At 40.4% G+C, this 20800-nt stretch overlaps 1 protein-coding gene across 2 annotated transcripts in view; it reads right to left on the bottom strand.

Moving 5' to 3' along the window:
• Nucleotides 1–2919: 2919 nt before the first annotated feature.
• AKAP7 (A-kinase anchoring protein 7) overlaps nt 2920–20800 on the bottom strand; it is a 90353-nt gene continuing 72472 nt past the window's right edge. Inside the window, exon 8 of one of the 2 annotated variants that reach the window (XM_080583855.1) lies at nt 2920–4214. In XM_080583855.1, the coding sequence (XP_080439981.1) occupies nt 4021–4214 (194 nt within the window). In that variant the 3' untranslated portion in view covers nt 2920–4020. Of the gene's footprint in view, nt 4215–4622; nt 5184–20800 lie in introns of those variants that run through there. The other variant, XM_080583854.1, reaches the window with a different exon arrangement.

Raw genomic sequence — 20800 nt, forward strand, 5'->3', positions numbered from 1 at the left:
CCACTGGCCGGCTGGTTCTGGGAGGGTGCATCCCTCAGGAGCTGCTTTTGCCTGGTGGTTTTAGGCTGTCCCTGCTGCTTCAGGATCAGACAGCAGTCACCTGTAGGTAAAGACTTCAGCAGACAGCCTCCTCTGCCCTCGCACAGCATCAGGAGTGGCTCTGCAAAGACAACGTCTTCGGGATTTCAGTGGCAGATTTTCCCCTCCTCTGCAGGGAGAGAAACTGCTGAAAGCCACGCAGCCAGTTCAGACGCTCATTTGCTAAGGCTAAGACAACGTGTCATTAAGAGTTGATCAGAGGCAGGGGAATTCATGGATATAAGGCTGTTTTGAAAAAGTCTGTGCAAAACAAAACCCCCGGTTAGGAGCAGAGTGAAGCCCCAGGCGTCCGGCGGCTGGGCTCCCTCCACAGCCACAGGACTGGCTCTGCCTCTGCAGGTGGTGTCGCATCTGCACTGGAAAATTTTTGGTTTACACTTAATTACACCAGCATATTCTCAGACATAACTGAATTTAAAATGCAAATGTGTATTTCTATTGAAGCTCAACTTACAGGCTCAGCTGAGTGTGGTGACTTCGCTGCTTCTCTTCTATTTTTCCTGCTGGCTGGTTATATAAACATGTAGGACATCTATCGAGACCTTTACAAAATCAGAATACTAACAAGAAGACACGAGTCACATGTCTAGACTGACATAAAAATGAAATGGTATCGTTCTTGTCACTGGAACGAAGTAGGGCTGACGCCCCTTGAGCCCTCACAGACTCACGGCATTTAGGCCAAAATAGCACAGGTAGAGGTGTGCAGTTATAATCAGAAACTTCCATAAATACAGAGCATGAGGTCACTTCAATCCTAACTTCCAGATTGTATAACTTTGACATGAAGGTGCATTTTTACCATTGAAAGCATCGTAGTTATTTCAATAAGCCTGTTGGTAGATACAGGGTATTATCCAAAGTGGATCCCAGTATCTGTGTATCTGGATGCACAGTGCCTGAATCTGACCTTAAGTTCCAATCTCTTTAGATTTATATCGCCTTCAGTCAGCACAGAAACACCAGTTAGTCTCCTTTTTACAAAGAGCTTGTTGTACATTCATCTTTTGTTACTGCCTAGCTTGCAGGCCAAGCATCCTTATGCCATGTTCACCTATGCTTAGAGACATCGGTTTCTAAAACAGTCTCTCTTCCCACATCAGAGAATTAGTGTCTTTATTGGGCAGGACTCACACAGATTTCAGGAGCTGGAAGCAATGACATTTGTGGTTCCCCTTACAGCCTGGGATCCTCTGATTTACTGATCTCTCTGTTTACTCTGTCAGCCCCTAACACCTCTGATTGCACAGCTCAACAGTGCAGGCAATGTATGGCACGGGCTGCTTAGGTACCAAAAGCATGGCTTCTGCAAATTTCGTGCTCTACGCCCAGAGCAAGTGTTGATATCAGACAGTTTCTCAGTGGGTCACAGCAGCCCATTGAGTTCCACCTAGAGTAGTCCTGGAAGCTGCTTTGGAGCTGTCACAGACATCTCCACAACCAACAGCACAGAAATACTCTTGAGTGCGAGCTAGAAGGTAGAACTGAAAACAGAACATGGACAAACTTGCACCATCTGCCAACGCTTTCCCAGAATAACCTGTGCATCACTACCTCAAGACGTTCTCCAAAAGAAGGACTTAATTAAAAATCAGAATTATCTGAAAATTACTCAGGAGTGTGAGGAAGGCAGCATATTTGTTCTGTCATACGCTGCTCAGAGCTTCACACCTTTCTATATTAGGTTCAGTCTCTGTGTATCTGTGTTCTTCAGTGCTCACCTCGCAGCTCCGTACCAGAGATTTCTGCTTCAATACGGCAAGCAGGCTCTGCTGCCAGAAGCAAAAAAACAAGCAAACAAAACCAAAACCAAAACAAAACAGAGAGAGAGGGGAAGAAGGGCTGTTGTAAGAGCATGAATCTAGATGCAGGATTGTTTTGGTTTACCCTATTTTGAGCTCAATTTTGAGTAAATTAGTAGAGGCACCTTGTCAAACCCAGAATTAAAGGCTATGGCTTGCATTTTAAAAGAAACAGTGCTTCAGAAACAAAAGCCCAGTTGATTTTCACAGGTCAAAACATCTGAAAATCAAGGGTGGGATTCAGTTGCTTAAACAGGGACATCTAATGTCTTTCTAGAGGCTATGGGGGAGCCTCGAACCTGCAGTTCCTGATTGAGAATAACGCAGGTCTCCTGTAGGGTTTGTTTGTCATTTTTCCCAGACCCATGCCAGGATGGCAAATTCTGATTTTATTTTTATATCTAGAGAATATTTAGACCATTTGTTAAATTCAAACACAATTTTTGAGGTTGAAGATTGGATATGTACCTCAAGGAAGCTGTAGCCATATTTCCTTCTAAACCCATAATGCCCAAACGATAGGTTAATTTCTAGAGAACGGTGAAGTTTTACCATTTAAAATTTTGCCCTGGGATTTTTTTGATGAAGTTAGCAATTAAAATGGGCTGCCCAGGGGGAGGTGGCTGAGTCACCATCCCTGGAGGTCTTTAAAAGACGTTTAGATGTAGAGCTTAGCGATATGGTTTAGTGGAGGGCTTGTTAGTGTTCGGTCAGAGGTTGGACTTGGTGATCTTGGAGGTCTCTTCCAACCTAGATGATTCTGCGACTCTGTGATTCAAAGAAGAGAATGTGATTCCTGGTGGCTTTTTAAAATCCATGACTTGGGACTAGCTTATCTGCATAAATTTCTTCACATGATTTCAGCATCCAAGCTCTAGCTCAGTGTCTTGGCTCGAGACCCGCAGTCAGCATTGTGGGGGTGATTCATCCAAGCAATGGTTCTGTCAGTTTTGTTACTTGCAAAGTACCTCATTTTATTAAAAATCCATTTGGAGATGGGTGAAAACATACACAGAGTGCAAAGGAAGAAATACTTTATTGTGAGCATGGATTGAGAAATGTATGAGACATTTCAGAATATACTGTTATATATCAAATGAGGAAAAAAAAATAAGCCATGAAGCATGAGATAAATGACCAGTGCTTGAGACCAATGAAGAATATGCACACAGCTGTTCTAACAGCACAAAACTGATACCAATCACAACACGTATTAAATAACTTTTATCATCAGAGGAAATTTAAAACAATATTTATAAAAAGTTCAAATATTGGACCTATTCCTGCATTGTACATCCAAAGCTTCGCTGAATCTTGTGGGTGTACGGAGGGAACAATGACACCCCACAGAGCAAACTGACACCCCACCCCAGGCAACTGAAGGTAGAGATGGAGGAGACATCAAAAACAGAAAACATAAAACACTGTTCTACAAAAATGAAAAGGCAAATATCACCCCGAGGAATATTATTATTTTCATGAGATCTTAATTGCAGCATCCTGACTCCATTAAAGCCAACAAGAGTTTGACATTGAGATCAGTGGAGTCTGAATTTCATTCTGAAATTTAAAACATTCTTGTGTTAGTGTAAACATAAGCAGAAACAGCATATCAGCATCTATACATCTATTCAAGTGCTGTTAAAAAAAATAAAAATAGACAGTGCTAACCCAAAATGCCAGTATGTATACAAAAGGCAGATAATTAAAAGAGCTTTTTTCAAATACACACGTTAAAGTATTTAAAAGCATCAATATTTTTAATATTCGTATATCACTGCTAGAGAAAGAATCTATGAGAAAAGTCTAAATTTTTCACAATGATAAAGGAAGGGCACAGTGTTTGCTCAGCTTTATTTGACGCCAGTAGTTTTCCACTTTGGAATCATGTTGTCTACCTGCACACTCATGTGTGTTTCAAAGTGGTGCTGAGGAGTAGTTGTATTTAATGATGAACTATACTCCTTCTGTGCAAGTACTTCAGTATATTCCTCATGAGCCATTTACACCAATCGTATTTTCAGTAAAAAAAAGATGAACAGGGATAAGAAAATTTCTTGAAGAAATGTTTTTCGTCTTCGAACAACCTGGTGAGATCTCACATCACAGCAATTTACAATCATGCATTTGGCAATCCAGAGCTGATACAACTTTTCCATTTACTGTTAGAGTTGTCTTCAAACAATTCTTTGCTAATTTTCATGCGGATCTCTGGACTGGATAACAGCTCCTTTATCTGATTCAGTCTGGATAACAGGGCCTGTGTTTCTCTGTGCAAAGCTTCCTTTACTAAGTCTGCTTCACGGTTCTTTCCTAGAGGAGAAGAACAATATAACGTTTTATAATAACTAATGTCACTTAGAATCATTAATGTACAGAGAAAAAGAGATCATATCTGTTTTGGACAGTATTAAGTGCTTTTTCCCATATTGATTTTTTATAAAAAGGTACTCTGTCAAAAAAAAATACAATTTGCATCAACAAATGTTACCACAAAGTACAGAACAGAACAGTGTCACATTTAAGAGAAACTCCTGCTATATTACATACTGTGTAATAGTATCTGCGAGGAATATCTGTAGTGGTAATTTTTAGCCTGGGATGACCGCCGCTGACTACGAAACAGAATGTGCTCTCGCATCCAGCGAGCAGCCCTGTGGCAGCGCCAAGCAGCACGGAGGGCATTGTTTCCACATACGGCGAGGCCCCTTCCGTGGCCATTCATCACAACCCGAAAGGCAAACACAGAGGGCTCAGTTTCTCTCCAAAAGCAAGGAAGGGGCTCTTGGTGAAGAGCCAGTGAAGACTGGAGCTGTCTGATTCACCATTCTTGCCTTTTTTCCAGTCCATCCCTCTCAGCATTCGACAGATTTTCAGCAATGCCAGCACTTGTTAGACTCGCCAGCACTTGTTAGACTCGTCGGCAGTGTCCTTCGGTTCAGAACAAACTTTTGATAAGAGACTCACAAAGCAGAGTGCCTGTCACCCAGCACCACTTAGCAAGTTTCAGCAAGGAGCCGGGACATGTTTTTGTGGTTATTCGCGGTGGGATATTTGCTCCTGGGCTTTTGCACAGTGCTCACTTGCTGTTGTCATTGTCGCTCTCATTCTTAGTGCCACTAGCTGCTTCCTCAGTTTTCACAGGGCTTCCATCAGTCTGTCTGGTTTTGTTTTGCGTTTCTTCTAAATATTGCTGTACAGCCTTGAGCACTGCGTTCTCCACCAGCCTTTTGCTGAGGCTCACCAGCTCTGCATCATCCGGCTCTGCTGCATGTTTTTCACCTATGTGTCACAACAGACAAGAGAAGGAATTCATTGCCACGGAAAGACAGCAGCCAATTGTAATTGTACCAGAAGCCTCTGGCTGAGCTGGACATCTAGATTTCAAGTTATTAGCTGGATTTAAGACTGCCTCTTCCTGACTGTAAAATAATTTCCCCCTCCACGAGCTCTAAATCAAGTGTTTCATGAGATGTACACAGTAGATCAGACTAAAAATATTTCACTTCTTATCTTTATTGTAACACTCCTGTAAGCCACTGACTAACACTAGGAGCACTGAGTCAGCTTAGAAGAGTAAGAGGCGTCATTTCTTCTGGTCACCAATAATCCATGCCATCTGGGCAAAGATGAAAAATATGACACACAATTTACATTTTAGTAAAATTCTTAAGTCTAGCTGCCCCTGTTTTGTGAGTTTGCTTAATAAATCTGAAAGCTTCTACCTTACTTATCCATTGCTTATCATTCAAGAGTTTCTCATGGGAAAAAATGGTTAAAATACCCTAATATCAGGGTTAAAAATTTTTATTACTGTTATTTTAAAACAAAGCATAAAACCTGGAAAAAACATGTACCCCCTCCCAATCTCTCTCCAGTTTTCTCAATAAAGTTCTGACACTGAAGGAATGCAAGTGCTGAGTCTATTCATAGGTATCTACTGATAAAAGCAAGAAGCTGGCGTCTCCCTGCTTTGTTAAGAATTCACAGGAGTAAACACACACAACTAAATAACTGTACACACAATGAGGGTTCCCATATAACACTAAACACATTTTGAAATAGTACTTTTCCACGAAGCATTTTCCTAAGCACTTACACAGCCTACTACAGCATTCTCCTTTTATGAACAACGTAACTGAGGAAAAGCGGATTTCGCTGTCCAATTTCCACCGGCCATATAATTTGTGCCTGCTACTTTGCAATTTCTGGCACTAGGTAAATAACCGTTTCTCTCCCTGTGCATTTAAAGGCCATATTTTTAATGGCCCTTTCTGGAATTCACGTTCTGTAACCAGTAATAAGATGCTGCTTAGTCACACACATCTGGTGGAAGAGATACTATTGTATGTTCTCAGCACTAAGCTTTGTACTCTTCAATTATCTAAATTTGTTCTTTTTCATATATGTAAATTTATTCCAAGTTTGCCAGCACATATAGATTATAGATATAAAAGACTTTTATTAGTCTTCCTAGGGGACTGTACAATTTGTGAGCAATTTCACTGATAAAACATAGATCGTATGGGGATTCAAGAGGGAGAGGTACGCAGAAGCCTTCATTTCCAGAGGCAGTGCCTCTGTTAGCTATTAGCAAGAGCATCCTGCTCTGGAACAGGAGGACAGACCAAACTCCTCCAGTTCTGGGCCTCTGCAGCGCTGCTACTGTGGGACAGCAAGAACTGGGGTCTCCAGCTGAAGAGCGATCAGCCTAGACCTGGGCACAACATTTCATTAGGTTTTGGAAAAAGATGGGAAAAGCTCCTCCAAGCTTTTATGAGCTGATCCCATGGACTTCTCCGAATGCAACCCTTTGATTCCAAATTTCCTTTGCTTTTATTAAAGATACTCAGAACTGAAACAAGATGTTTTGGTTGACACTTTTTTTTTTTTTTCCCTAGCAAATAAACAGACTAGCACTGTGCTTTCCAGTTAAGAATTTCAGATTTCTCAGAATTGCCAGTGAATCACAGAAATTATTATTCACACAGCTCTAACGATCTGTCCAAGCAACTCTAAACAAAATCAATGGGAAATTGGTGCTCAGCGACTCCAACACCTGACCCTACTTAATATGCAGAATATGAGTAATCAGCCACAGAGGCCTTCAGATACCCCAAAACAGTTGTGATTGTTCAGAATGCTGTTTTACTTATAGTATATTATGTATTATTCTTATATTGTAAGCATGGACAGTGCTCTTCTTTCACAAGTATTTTCTGCATTCTTACAAAACAGTTGTCATTTCCACATATATAGCAAGTCCATATATATATATATTATATATATATATGCACAAACTGCATTTAAAAACTTCTTATTAAGTAGATGGTTCACTAATTTCTCAAGCATGAAAAAAAATCTGAAATATCTAAAATGAGCCTTCCAAAAGTACAGTTTATAAATTTAAAAAACAGATCTGTGGCTTTTATTTATTTCTAATATTTGAGACTTCCATGGCTCACCAGCAGTCTGTAGTACCTTGTAAGTCCGTCCTGCATTCCAGCTGGGAAGACTTACACAGGACCTGACTGACGTGTGACTGCGTGCACATCCTTATACGAAGAGTAACCCTGGACTTATCTTCCAGTCACTTTTGTGGCCTGGCACACGGGACTATATGATTCACTCATCATCTCTTTATATGTTTAGACTCCCTAAATTGCACTTGTGTGTGTGCGTGCATGTGCGCAATGCTAAAGTTCAGTGGCAAGGCAGTTTTGTACTGCGGTACAAAACTAACCATTCTGTAATTCATGACCATTAACAAAAAGAAATAGGTCAGGTAAAAATAACAGGTATTGATCATCTATATTTATGTGAATATTCAATGTATATGTCTTCATATATCTTTCTCCATGCTGCATCTGCTGCTTCCCTACTTCTTATATGTATAATTAGTTTGCAAAAGGCTTCTTTGTGTAGATTGTCTTATATTACATGACTTATCTAATATCAGTATAAAGTCATTGATGATAAGGAAGTTTTGGATTTGAAGGGCACGCTTAAAAATTCAATTCAGAATTACTTTGTAAACTCTGTTCTGAAAAAGGGAACAGATGTATCATGTGTACTGTATTTGCATCTGCAGTAGGCCTATTAGTACGGACTATGTCACTACTATATTTCTGTGAATGATGAAAATAAAAAACCCTTCCACTGCCTTCTCCTGCATATGGCTCAGAACAAAAATGAAATAAAGCTTCCATTTTGTTTATCCCAGAATTCTCTAATTTTCAGAAGATGAAAATAAATTCATATTCTGTGAATATATTTAAATTCATGCATCCTTTTTTATTATTTATTGAAACTAAAGCATACCTGTTGTCCTGAAATGACAATATTTTTATTTTTCTCATAAGAGAATGCACAGAATTATTTGAAAGGGGATTTATGATGCCACAACGTGCTGCTGTTAGTTATGGACACGAATGGGAGCCCTGCAACCAAATCCATGTTGAGACCAAATTCACGTTGCAACCAAGTTCAGTGTTGCATCTCCCTACCAGACTAGGTTTACTCTCCAATTCTACACTCCCTTACATTTTTACAAGACTGTGATCTGGATTTTGAAATAACGCACTGGAACAAATCACCTTTGGTGGTCCTGGTACAGCCTTTTCATGGTCCTGATACAGCCTGTTTTAGGTATCCTTGTGGTTTGGAGAGGCAGGACAGTTTATCCCTGTTTATATTACTAGTCTGCTTTTGTGAGATTTACCTTTTGTGACTTTGACTCTTTTGTGAAAGAGTCAATAGTACCTCCATTTTACAAGAAAAGCCAGTTTTACAGCCTTTTACCAGCTACATTCCAAGCCAAACTTCTGCAGTCCTTGTCTCTTGGCCTTAACACACTTGATGGTTTTGTTTTTGCTTCCAACAACCTTTCATCACAAAAAATGCGGCAAATTATGAAGGAGACTGCTGGTATTTTAAATAGGTGAATAAGACCAGCTGGGAAGTCTGTTTTCTGAAAGCAGAGATTACAGGCAGTGCCCTGGGGACTACTGTGGTAACAGACATGCCTCTATCTCCCATTTAGTTCATCAATTTTCTAATGTTCTCTTTGCAAAATCTAGAAATAAAAAGCCCACAAGAGACTTCAGCCACCTTTCAAAAAACTAAACATTAAGAAAATCCTTCTGAAAGGAAGAAATGCTAGAAAACTTAATTTTTCTACTTACGCTGTATCTCTTGCTGACACCCAGGTAGTGAGCCAAGTCACTGTTGTATACGCGCAAAGCTTTCAATTTCACCAAGACTCCCTTTCTGCGGGTGACCTCTCAGTGACTGAGAAGTCCACTCTAAGTCATAATAACCACTAACCAAAAGATAATTTATTATTACCTCCTCTGTAGAGAGGGGAAGGCTTTGTTTGTGTGTCGTATGGTGAGATTGGAAGGAAAGAGACACTATCCTAATTATTGGCACACTAAGAAACCTTCAGCAGATGTCTGTCATTTATTTCTGTCTGTGATGGGGTTGGAGAAAACAGAGAAAGGCCAATAAAACCATTGCCATATAGATTTCAGCCATGTGAATCCATGTAGCTTGTGACTTTGGTGGCTGTGCCTTTACCATGGCTCACTATCTCTGTGTTATCAGATAATGACTGAAGACTGAAGACGTTATTTCTACTCACAACATCCAGGCAGATGTAGGCTACTGCAAGGCTGCCACACCCTGCTTCACCCCATGGAAATATCTAGTTGGTGCTACAATATACCTTTATGTCTGCAGAATCTGATTCAAAATTAAATTAAATCTCAGTGACATCAGTCAGAATCTGATGAGGTTCCTATATCTGCACACCGAACTGCAGTGTCCTAGGTATCAGTTCAATGTGTTTAACATTTTCTTTACTGAGGACTTTCAGATAAATTTGATAGGCCACATATATTAACAAAACTCTAGCATTAGAAAAATACCATCACCTTCATTCTGCCAAGACAGAGTCCGCAGTCCGTAATAAACTGAATTACAAGCTACATCCAGTCAGCAGACCGTATACTTCCCCCCGTTGCAGCAGACTGTGAATCATCCAGCACAGTCAAGAACATGTAATGAACACAAACATGAGCATGTGCCCATATCTAATCAGTACAATAAGCATCAGCAGGAAAATCACAACCCTAAACAATTCCTTGTTAATTAGGAAAGACTTTCACGAAATGTCTCAGGCGGTCACTTAAGAAATTGGCACAAATAAAGCGCTGAGAGGAAGGGTGAAATTATAATGATGTTATGACATTACGGTAAGGACATTTGCATTGCTGCATATTCCCATAAATGATGATAAGCAGCATGTGTAGTTTAGCTCCTCGTGGACATCTGAAAAGCCTTTTTTGTTCTGTACATGTACATGTTCATGTACATGTTGTTCTGTACATATAGGACTGCCTAACAGGGTAATACGAATCATCTCTTTGTGCAGAATTAATGGGTTTCTAGTTTGCTGGATTTTAATTTTTTTATTTGATTTGATCCATCACGGAATATAGCCAACAAAAACATGAATTTCTAGTGAAGAGGAAATTCTTGTACCTATTCAGGGAATATGATGTTCTTGCCAGTTTCAGGGAGGAGAGCAACAATACCTGCAGGCGGCCTTGGATTTGGAGGCTTGGCTAATTTGGAAAATTTTTGCTTTGTTTCAGACAAAACCCTTCAAAGCTCAGTGATCTAAGGTTTCTGAACACCTCTACCTACAAGTGGAGAAACACAGAACGTGCTCTGCTAAACCTACTCATCCTCCTACGAGCAGTGAAGGATGTGATACCACAGACATGAGCCTTCCAAAACAACAACAAACCTAAATCATAACTAAAGATAACTAAGTCTCTACCTCTCCTTATTTTCCTATTAAATGAGACCTGCTGACAGAGAAATCTCCTGATTCCCCTAATGCAGTTTAAAATCTTATGAATTCATTAATTTTAAGCAAGTCTATGTTACCATTGTTTGCTATTACACTAATGGCTGAAGGAAAGAAGGTTGCTTTAAACAGCTCCAAGCTTTACTCAACTTTCTCACTGACAGGCAGGTCGAGAAAACAGCCCACATCATGGTCACAAAAGTGGTTTTACACAACCACCTGTTGTTCATGCTGGCCACAGGAGAACTGAGCCCCCTGGATGGATTTATTCACTCCTCTTCGCCATCCATAGCCACGTCCAGTGGTTTCATGCCAGACATGAAGGAAGTCGAGAGAGACCAGGCCTCCCTGTCCTCTCAGGAAGCATGGCTTGTCTAAAGCTCAACTGTGGCACAGGTTAGGTCTTCAGCAGCCCTCAAGAAATGCCACGCACTGTGCAAACAGCTTATGTTGCTCCCCCATCAACCACGTTTGTCAGTGACCACAGACAGGGCTGGCCGGTCTCAAAGGCAGAAAAATCACTCAGCCACGTCACCAGGCTGCGTGGGGTGTAGGCCCAACACATGCAGCAACTAACACGGCATACACAGGTTTTGATTCCTAAAGACTCTATTTTGGCTGGGACTTCTTAATGCTACCATGAAGTAGATTTAAATCAAACAAAAAGCAACCTGTTTTTTTCAAATATGACGGATGGATCTTACCAAGTGTCAAGTGAAGGTCAGCAAGCTGGTCCTGCATTGTTCAGCACTGGGCTGCTTCTCCTGAGCTCAGACCAAGACTCCATACAAACTCATGCTATCAAACAGTCTCTCACATAATATGGCTTTCCTCAGGAAAACCAGTTTTGAATATATTTTGTAAATTATGGAGAGAAAAGTCAAATTTTAATCAACAAGCATTAACATTTCATTATTTCAATTACTGCAACATGAGTTGCGAAACAGCTACATGTTGCTTGAACTGCAGAAGGAAGGTGAAATCTTGTCCAAAAAAACCATTTTGTAGATATAATTGCTATTAAAGAGAATGCCCAATAGTGTCCATAAAATACTTTAATTAATTGCAATTTTTATGGAAAATGCAATTTGCAAGATGGTTTTTATCATCTCTTTAATCATAATTAATTAGGACCTAAATCTAACAGAAGGCTAAAGGCAGTTCTTTTGGTAGAAGCATCTCACGCAAGCTTGAACTGGCCGTGTAACTACAACCCAACTACCACTACAACTACAAATTTCAGGTTGGAAATTAGGAGGAATTTCTTCTCAGAAAGAGTAGTCAGGCATTGGAACGGGTTGCCCAGGGAGGTGGTGGAGTCACCGTCCCAGGGGATGTTTAAGGAAAGGCTGGACATGGTGCTTAGGGACATGGTTTAATGGGTGACATTGGTGGTAGGGGGATGGTTGGACCAGATGGTCTTGGAGGTCTTTTCCAACCTTAATGATCCTCTGATTCTATGAACCCAAAGTTGTCTAAACAGACGAGTCTCACCCCTTTCCCAGAATCTTGCATGAAGGAGCTGAACCCACTTCATCAGCTTCTTGGGCAAACCATGAAGTTATGTATTTTTGAATGTAAGAGTAGTATTGTTGCTGACTTTTGTTTCATGGATCAAGCCTCCAGAATCTGACCGATTTTGTTAATAGCTTTGGGTAAACTAACATAATACCCTTAAGTCAATTTGAATCTCATTGCAAAAAACATCATTAAGTACTCATCAGAGCATTTCCTATCTCAATCCCCTTTATTTATATTCTGCCTTAAGTATATAGCATGATTCTTTCTTACTTCCCTTTTGTTTGCCACATATGTGTGTACGTGTCCTCTGCTCTACCACATATAGGTTTATGAAAGGCTTGTAAATATGAAATTCATTTCTGACACATGGAAAGATTAGTCCATAAAAGTTTAGCCCTGTATTTACATGCTACAGTTCTGAACTCAAAACTACTCACAAACATTTCCTCAGCTTTAATTTCTCTCAAAGTCCAAATATACTCACTTGCAAGAACACAATCTTGATGTCAAATAAAAAAGAAATCTGGTATTTTAAGCAATGATTTCAGATAAATGTTTGGTCATAATAAATTATTCTGTCGTGGGGTTTTTGGTCATCTTAGCCATATGATATCAGAGTGGCTGCTAGTTAGAGACTTGTTAATAATAATGAAGGTACAACCACAGTTAATCTAATTCACAGGAATCTAAAAATTGTTGCTAGAGCACAGTGTAAAGAGAGACCACTTAAATGTATGGATGAAAAAAAAATAGTTTACAGTTTACCGTGTCATAAACCTAAATTTAATGTAATCAATCCTTTACATAAAATAACCAGATTAGGACACACACACACACACACACACACACACACACACACACACAATAGAATAAGGATTCTAGAAGACAACACTTCTTTTTCTTTCCTATTTTATGTATGAATAACACATATATCTGAAGTTGATCAACAATCACTTAATCAAACATAACATTATTCTGCAGTCTGTTTCACTGTTAGAAATCAAGAACCATTCAGTCCTGATTATTTGTTTAAACCAGTGGGCCTTACTGTTCACATCCTTCCAATGTGAAAAACCTAAGAGCCGTAAAATCCCCTTCTTCATAAACAACATAAAACTTGTTAAGAACATAGCTAATATTTCTCTACCTAACAGCAACACCTCTTTCACAAGATTCCTTACAGCTCCACAAATGCACTCCACCAAGAGAATAACTCACTCTCTCTTTCCCCCATACTTCTATTTCCTCAAACTCAGTGAATCAAAGCCTATTGTACTAGCACTTCAATGAAATCAAGTTGGAAAAATACCTCTACAATGCCAAAAACTGAACTAACCATCACAACTTTTACCAGCTTACACTGTACAACTGATTGCTGATTACCATGCCTTAGAATTGATTGTTCTGTTCTCTTTCTGCTCCTTCTTCCATTCTCAGATTTTATTTTTTCTATTGACAGAGTATTCCCAACTTGATTCTTTCGTCCTTATCAATCTAATAATTGTAACTGTCCCATTCTTCTGGTCCTTTATTTCTATTAGGTTAAACAGCTCTCATTTGGAGTTTCATCTTTGCCTCTTCCTCCCCTCTTATTTTAAAGTAATATTTTTCCTCAGTCTTTTCTCAACTCAAGGTAAAGGAATAAAGGTTTGATATTCAAGCTAAAAAGTTTTTTCATTTCTCTTCACTACATTCAGAACTAGCCTTGAAAACAGAAGTAGCATTTTTTCTTCACTCCAGCTAAATACCAGTGCATTTGATTCCATAGTTCCCTTTGCCTTTCTATTTCCACACAGAAAAAGCTCCCCCACTTTATTTTTGGCTAGAAGTGCCAAGAAAAGTTCAGTAGGATGTGGAGAAAGGAAGGAGTTGGGCAACAGTTCCCCGTAAGAGCGGATCATATTTTTCATGGCTTTGAGATTTCCTGAGATGGGTAAACACACATTTTGGTCACATGGCACAATGCAATGCGGTGCTAACTCCAAGAATGCGAGCACATCTATACCTCAGGGGGTTATGCAAAGTGACCACATCGCAGTAACCAGAGCTCTTGAGAATTAGCCCATGGCCTGGGTGCAGCACCACTCGGAGCCAGCTGTTCTGCCGCTGCTGTAGGACCTCACACTTGGATGCATCTTACCACATAACGGGTTTTTATCCGGAGTCTAATCCTGTAATCTCTTCTTATTTTACACCTTGTATAGAGATTATGGCTAAAAAAAGGATCAAGGGAATTAAATTCATCTTTCAAAGCAAAATGCTGAGCTTCATTTGGAACACAGTTAGTATTACTGCTATTCACTTGCACTGAAGTGAGCATGACAGGCAATGTCCCAGTGGCCTGGGCTGTGTTATATCAGGCCCTTCATCCTTGCCATACCCAGCCCTCATTCCACATTGTCCAGCCCCACTATAAGAGAGAACACACACAGTGGGGTCAACATAAAGCAACATTTACTTCACTAAATTAGAGGACTGAGTAGTTTGAAATATGCACACACTGTATTTAATTTCACATTAACAAAAAGAAGATAACTCGGGACTTCAGGAAGGTGTTTGATCATCGCACTCACCTCAGCCTCAGATTATGTTTAGAGGAACTACAAGAAAAACTTTCACGTTGTGCTGAAAAAAACTTTTGCATTCTGTTACTGATGTGTCTGTGAAAAGTAAAAGAGGAGCAGAGAGAAGGGAGGAAGAAAGAAACCTTTTTGATTGCATTAGTCTACGCTGAGTGGTAATGGATTTTTAAGACAGCAAAAAATATTATGCATTTACTGATTCTCCTCTGCCACAGTAAGTGCTGCAGAAAACATGCCTGATATTTAATATGGCTTTGTTCAATCCTTGTGCTTTGTACTAAAGTAGAAAATTGAATAAAATGCCATTTAAAAAATTATTGTTATTATGTGAAACAGAATGAGTAACACAGTAATAGACCATGACAAAATACATTTCTCTTCTTAGCAAGAGGATACAAGTTCTCTAGCAAGAGTAAATGAATTATCCGTGCCTCAGTGTTTTAACTCAGAGGAAACTAAGCAAGTGGCCAGGTGAATTTCACCTGAGATTGGCAGATACTCAGAGAGATTAAATCATCTGCAGGAAAGATAAAGCTAACAGTGGATTTGGAGACTTTGTAGATTGGGATCCAGACAAGATACATAATAAGGTGCAAATTTTCTCTGTATCAACGTAAAATGGCAAATGCTAAGGTTCACGAGGGCTCCAAGCAGGGGCATGAGCCTGACAAAGTTCAGCTGTGTGCGCTAACAGCAGAATTACAAGCCTAAAAGCACCAACTATTACAAAACTTTGGCAGCCCCAGAAGCGTGCTAGTGTGTTACACTTCTAGATTCTTAAGGCCCGGGGACTTAGTCTATATTCAAATGTTTCCTTCGGTGGGAGGTAACTAGATTTTAAACAATATTTATGGCATCTAGCCCGTTATCCTTTTGTTAATTCAGGATAATTTCCTATCCCTTTCTCCAGTCTGACTTCCACAGCATAAGCGACCCCCCTCCTAGACCCCAATCTCCTTGCTAAGTCAGTCCCTTCTGTCAATTCTACAACTCGAGCTTTCAGAAACACGAAGACAGCTTTACTCAAGTATTAGGAATAGCAAGAACAATTAGAAACATTACTTAATCAGTAATAATTAGCTGCTGAACACCAAGTCTGTACGCCTTATTACAATAATTTTCAACACACCTTGTTTTCCATTTTGCCTCGTGTTTAGCAAATAATAGCAGACCAGTGTTATCTAAGGGACAACCACTCACTGGACCAAGGACCTTTGTTTGCCTTGCTTACTTTATTTGTCTGCCTCGTTTGCTTTATTTGTCTGCATTCATCTGAAAATCTCAGTCCCAATACCACAAGATGTAGAGACTGCTCTGCAGTCCAGCATCTGTCACTGTCAGGAAGCTTTTCCCGAAATACATACAAAATGTTCTCTCTTGTTCTTATTTTGCATGATGTAATAGAAGTAATCCCATGATATCTTAACAGTTGCTTAATCATGTTAACCAGTTCCTCCTCCTGCCTTCTGGCTTTGTAGCTATTTTCTAAACTTCTACTCAGAAACCACATCGGCTGTAGCTCCATGGATCCCCAGCCATTTTCTGGAAGAGCAGCCTGGGCTCCTACAATGCTTGTGGAGCATTTTCTTCTGTAGCAGAAGCAACCCTTCCTCCAAACTTCTTGCACGTTACCAGCCCTAACTCCGATGGCCCCAGCTGAACACAGCCTTCTCAGTGCAACACTGGCCGTGCCCTCCGCCGCTCCTATTGTGCCTCTTGCACTTCCACGACAAAAGTTACACTGCTTTTTCTGGGGCAGACTTAATTGGCACCACATGCACATCGTTTATGCTAAAACATAGGTCTGGTGATGCGCTATCTTGCTGGGAGGGGAAGGAGAAGAGAGAGCGTTTGGTGGTTTTTTCTTTCCCAAAGGTGAACCTTTCTTATGGATGAAACCTGCTTTCTCCCCTTTTTCAAAGGGATCAGAGTACAGCCTCCTGATCATTCCAGGTCAGTAGGAAAATGTCAAGTTTGACAGTCCAATTATTTGTCCAGATTTCAGTTCCTAGAGATCTTTAACAAAACAAAATGAAATACCATATATAATTAAGAAGAAAAAAGTAATCTTTAAGAGAGGCTGTGCAGACCTTTTTTTTTTTTTTTTTTTTTTCATTGTAATACTTTAAATGTTTCCAGAAGAAAGGTTAAAGCACGCCTGCCTGCTTCCAGGAATACCACTCTCCACTGGAAAACAAAGCACACAATTAGCAGGCATTAAGCATTACAATCAAGGCAGTACAAGAGTGAAAAAAAGCACATTCAAAACATCAGGTTAGGAAGGAGGAGACAACTACTACATATCGGGCATATAACACTTTCCCCCTCCCGAGCGAGACTGTTCTATTCCTGTAACACACGTTTTTCTCCATATGTTACGATTTCTACGCTGCGACTGGCCCCGCTCTGAGCCCACAGGGACCAGGTGCCGGTACGACCTGCCACAGAGCAGCACAACAGGTCGCAGTAAATGGGCACCCAAATTGGGGTGGCTGTTTGTGCCGGCACCAGAGCGGTGTTTGGCGCTCAGCGTGTCACCCTTCTCGGCTGGCTGTAACACGGGTTTGCTCGCACATCGCTTCGGAGCCAAGAACGAGCATTCCGCTTAGGCGGTTCCCTTTTGTCATCTGGCAAGCTGTCTGTCGTTAAAGTAACGTGAAAGTAATTTCTGAAGCCCAGCGATTCATTCGGACACACGGGGCTGTGTCGATACAGGTGAGCCACGCAGTGCCAGTGTCTGCTCTCTGGCAGCGAGGCCCGTTAGCAGGAGGCAGCTCGGGTCCACGCCACCCACTTGTGCTCAGCTCTGCAGCAGCACAGCTGCCTCCCACCTGCCTGGGGGACTGGATTCAGGTCGATGTTAGCTCCCGAACAGTGTCTAGGAACTATTTCAGAGAGCAATTTTCTCCAGGGAGGAACTATACCGGGGTCCACAGTAACAATTTACAAGCACAGGCAACCAAGAATATTAAACAAGAACAGTTTCACAACGCAGTACAGCAGCAGCTGGAGTAACACAAGTGACAGGGGACGGGATTTGGCTTGAGACTCCAATAAAGCTGTGGGAACAACACAGCCAATTTCCTCTTCCACCACAATGAAATCCTCCTGCGGTACTTCTGATTTAATCTTCAGAAGTAAGGAAGTACAGAGGTAAAATTCATAACCCTTGAGACTTTCTGACACTTTCTGCTTTTCAGGGCAGGTCTTACAGGACCTAAGAAAAACATGCTGCTCCTTCCATTGTTTGGCGAGTAGCATGTAGCACGAGCTCTTTTTTTCAATGTGTATAGTGAGTTTAGGGGCATTGTGCCAGAGCATACATAAAGCTCAGTAAACAGAGAAAGGAGTATATGAGAATAAATATGAATACGAGAAACAGTACTGAGCAAGGGGACCTCCCTCAGACAGAGTAAGGATAATATTTGGATGCTGTTCTCATACGTTCACAGGGAATATAAGGCAGCTTTTAATAGTATCTGTGATAGCAACAGCCTCTAATTTACACTTCGGGAAATCAATAAAAGCATTTAAGTTGTAGCCTTTGGTTTATTCAATAGTACATTAGTGTGAAGCAAGCACAGTTCTGAGAAGCTAGTCTCACCTTATCTTCCTTTTACTGCAGCAATGGTCTTACTAAGATTATCGTTAAACCATCTTAACAGCTTAAAAGGCAGAATATCTCATATCTAAGTGTGTACGTGGTAAATACAGAATACATCTTATCATAAGTAATCGATGTTGATTGCCCAGCATACTTACAGAAGTATGAGAAATCCAATACAGTGCTTCTCTGTTTAAATGAAACATCTGCATATAGGACAATCAGTGAAGTTACTCCCTCCAGTTCACCTAAAATATACTTGTATTTATTTACTTTGTCTGCTATCCTTTTCAAACCCAAGACGATACAGGATAGCACTAAACAAGCTGCTTAAGGGAACTGGTGTAAATGCAGAACATTTAAAGTGATCTTATTCGCCTTACAGGTTCACTCTCCTCTCCCTTGAAGAAATCACATTGGACGTCTCCCGCAACAGCTGTGCGAGCAGAACACCAGGCTTCTTCCAAGGGAGCCTGACTTCTTCTGCCCAGGGCTGAAAGAACAGTATTTTACCTGTCCTCCTCTTCTTGCTATGTACTTATGAAGTAGATTCCAGATGAAGCTGGCCATTTGTCGGCTTGCCATATGAACCAGTCCCTCCGGTATTATTTATAGCAAGTCCCTTTTACATGGGCTCGCTGATATTCCCATCCATCTCGCTGCAGTCCTTGACTCCAGGGACTGCCAGCAGACTGTCACAGCCATGACAGTTGGCAGGCCAGGTCCTTGGTTGGTATAAATCAGCACTATTCTTGCTTACAGCTGCTAAGGATTTCACTTGACATTTCACTACCGCTTTATTCACGCCCCAGATAATCTGTCTCACTTTCATGGTTTTACTTGCATGTTTAGCAAATATCCTTAAACACTTAACTTGCCTCTAATTAAATACTCCAGCTGAAGTATCCTTTTAGACAGCTTCTAAGCACTGCAGTACCTAAACTGTATGTTATCAAAATTATTATTTTTAAATGAATATAACCATTATTAACTAACTGGGAATTTTAATGTACACTGGAAAATTATCTGAGATTTTATCACTAGTAGAAAGCAATCATTTTTGTTATACAGAGTAAGTTTGTAGGCAAAAGCAATGTGAATTCTTATTTATGTTACACTACAAATTGACAAATAATCAGTTGTTACCCCTTTACAAAATATAAAAGGCCCATTACAGTATAAATAAAAAGAGAGATTCATCTCTATTCAAGTTTTTGTTCTAACTTCATGTTGGAGATTTACAACACATAAACTAATTGCAGTCAAAAGATTTTGCCCCATGAGAGACGGCATTCACCATTCTTTGGTCTGTGCTGTTTTGGTCCTTTGAAGCAAGCAGCAGCATAATTTGGAATATTAAATGCAATTATCAGCTAAAATCTGCCACTGCAGCTGTTGGCCAACAGAAATGCCCCGGGCCATTTGAATTCTATTGCAGCAGAAGTCCTTCATACTGCAAGTCATCATAAAGCTTCCTTTTCCCAATACTGACACAGAGTATTTCTGATACAGTCTTGGACCTTCCCTCCTGCTGCCCAACAGGGCAGTGAAATGACCCACTGTGCATGGCATTTAAGCTGCTATCTATAAAACCAAAGGAATTTAAGGCTCATTTCCGCATCTACGGAAGCTTCGTGCTGCACCAAAGATTCGCAAATCGATTTAATGGAAGGAGCACCGGTGCGCTCAGTAAAGAGATCAAGAATATAATACTTTTCTTTTGGAATACGCTCTTTCATTTGTGCAGTTCTTTGAACGAAATACCTACTGGAGACAACAAATAAAACATCTGGTTAATGTCACTGTTAGAAATATCTCCACATAAGCAAGTTTCTAGTGCATTACCTCTCCACATGGACTGCCTGACCTTGTAGTGAAGTGTGCTAAAAAGTTACTTGGTCATAAATTTTGAAATAGTGATCAAATGCAAGAAAACTAGTGACGGAAATACTTCGTGGCATAAACCTGCAGTAAAATAAATATTAAGGAAGGCCTTTCTCCTTGACAGAGGATTCCTTTTTATGTTCTTTACAGTGTTATACCTACAATGGGAGCAACACCAAACGATACTGATCATGCCCTCTTACCGTGTTTTGTTTCTGCCCAGAAAGAGTTGTACACCCATAGTATAACAGTACATTTCTCTCAACCCACTCAATCAGTTAGACTGACGAGTGCACTGACGAGTTCCAGCAGTGGTGACCTTTGTATTGGCTGACTGAGATCGTAGGCTCAATTCCCATAATCTGCAAAGAAGCCTTCAGCTGTAAACAAACCAATTTTAATCTTGTCTCTCATCTTTACTCAATGAAAAAAC

Source organism: Anser brachyrhynchus, assembly GCF_964034855.1.
Source record: "Anser brachyrhynchus genome assembly, chromosome: 3".
In the NCBI taxonomy this organism is placed as follows: domain Eukaryota; kingdom Metazoa; phylum Chordata; class Aves; order Anseriformes; family Anatidae; genus Anser; species Anser brachyrhynchus.